The 3,305-nt window shown below is 41.7% G+C and overlaps 1 protein-coding gene across 1 annotated transcript; it reads right to left on the reverse strand.

Annotated features, from left to right (window-relative positions):
* Window positions 1-957: 957 nt before the first annotated feature.
* Window positions 958-2,934, reverse strand: LOC121847558 (galactose-specific lectin nattectin-like). Its single transcript, XM_042329304.1, has 4 exons — window positions 2,920-2,934; window positions 2,560-2,694; window positions 1,236-1,374; window positions 958-1,081 (listed from the first exon to the last, which is right to left on the reverse strand). The coding sequence occupies exons 1-4, from the start codon at window positions 2,932-2,934 to the stop codon at window positions 1,014-1,016; spliced, it is 357 nt and encodes a 118-aa protein (XP_042185238.1). The 3' UTR covers window positions 958-1,013.
* Between the last annotated feature and the right edge of the window lie 371 nt (window positions 2,935-3,305).

The following is a 3,305-nucleotide window of genomic DNA, read 5'->3' on the forward strand; positions in this document are numbered from 1 at the left end:
GCTCATTAGATCTCTAATCAACAACGTAGCTGGAGCCAAACAGGCATGGGCCCAGCTCATTAGATCTCTAATCAACAACGTAGCTGGAGCCAAACAGGCCCAGCTCATTAGATCTCTAATCAACAACGTAGCTGGAGCCAAACAGGCATGGGCCCAGCTCATTAGATCTCTAATAAACAACGTAGCTGGAGCCAAACAGGCATGGGCCCAGCTCATTAGATCTCTAATCAACAACGTAGCTGGAGCCAAACAGGCCCAGCTCATTAGATCTCTAATCAACAACGTAGCTGGAGCCAAACAGGCATGGGCCCAGCTCATTAGATCTCTAATCAACAACGTAGCTGGAGCCAAACAGGCCCAGCTCATTAGATCTCTAATCAACAACGTAGCTGGAGCCAAACAGGCCCAGCTCATTAGATCTCTAAACAACAACGTAGCTGTGCAGTTTCATCAACTAATCAACAACGTAGCTGTGCAGTTTCATCAACTAATCAACAACGTAGGTGTGACCACTATTCGGTCATTGAATACCAGCAGAAGCAAAAGTGTCTGTTTTTAAATGACCACAAGGTGGCAGTATTTGCTCAGCGATTGAGAACAACTGTTCCAGTTCGGTTGAGTGGAAGACAGTACAGTCACCATTAACCCCTGACACCAGCCCTAGACCTCATGAGGATATCTGAGACGATTTGACAGGTGTAGAAAAATTTGAGAACATAATTAATCGATCTGACGATGGAGGTGATGATGATGGGGATTTACATCAATTGTTTTGAAAATGTAGAAAATGTTGACGACAATCAAACGTGTTACAAAGTGAGAAGCAACTGTTTAAAGTTTATTTTACCAAAGATGTTATTTACTTCAAACTACAGAGTTTAATAGTTGGATCCAGCTGGTGTTTTGTATAAATGACCACTGAACAAAGGGTAACATTGCAGATGGTGTCTTTATTTAAAACAATCTCATCTTTAGAGAGCTTCTCCAATGTCGTCTCTCCCAAAATGTGGACATCACAACTTTCTGGAACACAGGAAGGGAAATGTAGACCAGCAAGGGGCATCGTTCTGGCAGTGAGAAGCTGGGAATGAGAGAAACACAGAGAGGTAGGTATTATCTTTGTTTTATAAATATGTAGCTAAAAAATGAACAAATTCCCTTTAAGATGTATTTAACTTCTATCCAAATGTTTGATGTATAATGAGTAGGAAACTAGTCTGGTGACAGGATTGTACCTCCATAGTTCATCTCCATGCAATGCTTCTGGCTGTTCGTGTTGTCTTTCACAACAAAGTGGTCAGAGTTAGAGGGTTGACCCGGGGCCCAGTTCTGGTAGTTAAACCTGGACCCGTCGCTCCACAGCCAGAGACCCTCCTACAGAGCACACAGGACGATGCATCACTAGCAGATAGTAAACACTATATATACACACTGTAGTTACTGTCTTTAAAGAGGCAAACCACTGTTTGGGTAAAAAGCTGAGGGATGGGCCAGGAGAAATGTAACCACTCAGATTCCTAGACAGAGTTAGACAGAGTTATGGATACCAGGACTTACCATCTATGAGATAAGCATGAGACCGACCATCTATGAGATAAGCATGAGACTGACCATCTATGAGATAAGCATGATTTAACAATGGCTTGAAGCTAGACAGTGTTTGTAATATTAGATAACAAGCTTTGAAAAGAACTGGTATACTGGCTTCATTAGAGTAGGGGGCACTATTTTCACCTCCGGATTAAAAGCGTGCCCAAAGTAAACTGCCTGCTACTCAGGCCCAGAAGCTAGGATATGATTGGTATATTTGGATGGAAAACACTCTAAAGTTTCCAGAACTGTTAGAATAATGTCTGTGAGTAACAGAACTGATTTTCAGGTGAAAACCTGAGAAAAATCCATCAGGAAGTGGTATTTTTTTTAATGTTTGTAGTTTTCTATTGAATGCCAGTATCCATTGACTTAGGACTCAAATTGCACTTCCGATGGCTTCCACTAGATGTCAACAGTCTTTGGAAATTGTTTCAGGCTTGTATTCTGAAAAAAATAGGGAGTAAGAGCACTTTGAATGAGTGGACACTGCAGTGTCCCAGAGGTTTTTCATGTGCGCGACCGAGAGTCATGTTTTCCTTTTATATTGATGAAGCTATTGTCCGGTTGAAATATTATTGATTATGAATAAAAAACAACCTGAGGATTGATTATAAACATCGTTTGACATGTTTCTACGAACTTTACTGATACTTTTCGGATTTTTCGTGCCTATTATGACTGCCTTTGAGCTGAACAAAACGCACAAACAAAACTGAAATCTGACACATTATGATTAACAAGAAGTATTACACATGTTTTATGAATTTTTATAATGAGTATTTCTGTTTTGAATTTGGCGATCTGCAATTTCACTGGATGTTGGCCAGGTGGATGCTACCACCTGAGGTTGGACGTGAGGTTAACTTCAATAGGGTAGAGGGCAGCTTTCAGAATTTGTGGGTTAAGGTTCTGTAGTCAATGCATCCTATATGTTTCCAGGAGTGTTGAACAGACGGTGCTTCTGACCTTGATGGCATCGTTGGCTCCTATCCAGGTGCGCTGGACTTTCCTGGTACTCTTCCTGATGACAGACTGAAGGAAACGATACTGGGGAAGGCTGTGCACTGATGCCAGGTTACCTCCCAAGTGCAAACATTTCCTCTGGAGAGAGAGAGGGAGAAAGAAAGAAAGAGAGAGAGAGAGAGAGTGAGAGACAGAGAGAGAGAGAGAGAGAGAGAGAGAGAGAGAGAGAGAGAGAGAGAGAGAGACAGAGAGAGAGACGGAGAGTGGGGAGAGACGAGGAGACGGAGAGAGAGACAGAGGTAGAATATAAACAGTTTTTACCCCCAAGCCATAAGGCTCCTGAACAGGTAACCAAATGGTTACCCAGACTCTTTGCATTGTGTCACACCTCCAACCCCTCTTTTACACTGCTGCTACTCTCTGTTTATCATACATGCATAGTCACTTTAACTACATAGTCACTTTAACTACATGTACATACTACCTCAATAAGCCTGACTAACAGGTGTCTGTATATAGCCTTGCTACTCTTATTTCAAATGTCTTTTTTTAAATTATCAAATATCTTCTTACTGTTGTTTTATTTATTTACTTACCTACGCACACACACACACACACACACACACACACACACACACACACACACACACACACACACACACACACACACACACACCTTTTTTTCACACTATTGGTTAGAGCCTGCAAAAAAAGACAGACAGACAGAGACACAGAGAGACACAGAGAGA

The sequence above is a fragment of the Oncorhynchus tshawytscha genome, linkage group LG10 (genome assembly GCF_018296145.1).
Source record: "Oncorhynchus tshawytscha isolate Ot180627B linkage group LG10, Otsh_v2.0, whole genome shotgun sequence".
Taxonomy (NCBI): domain Eukaryota; kingdom Metazoa; phylum Chordata; class Actinopteri; order Salmoniformes; family Salmonidae; genus Oncorhynchus; species Oncorhynchus tshawytscha.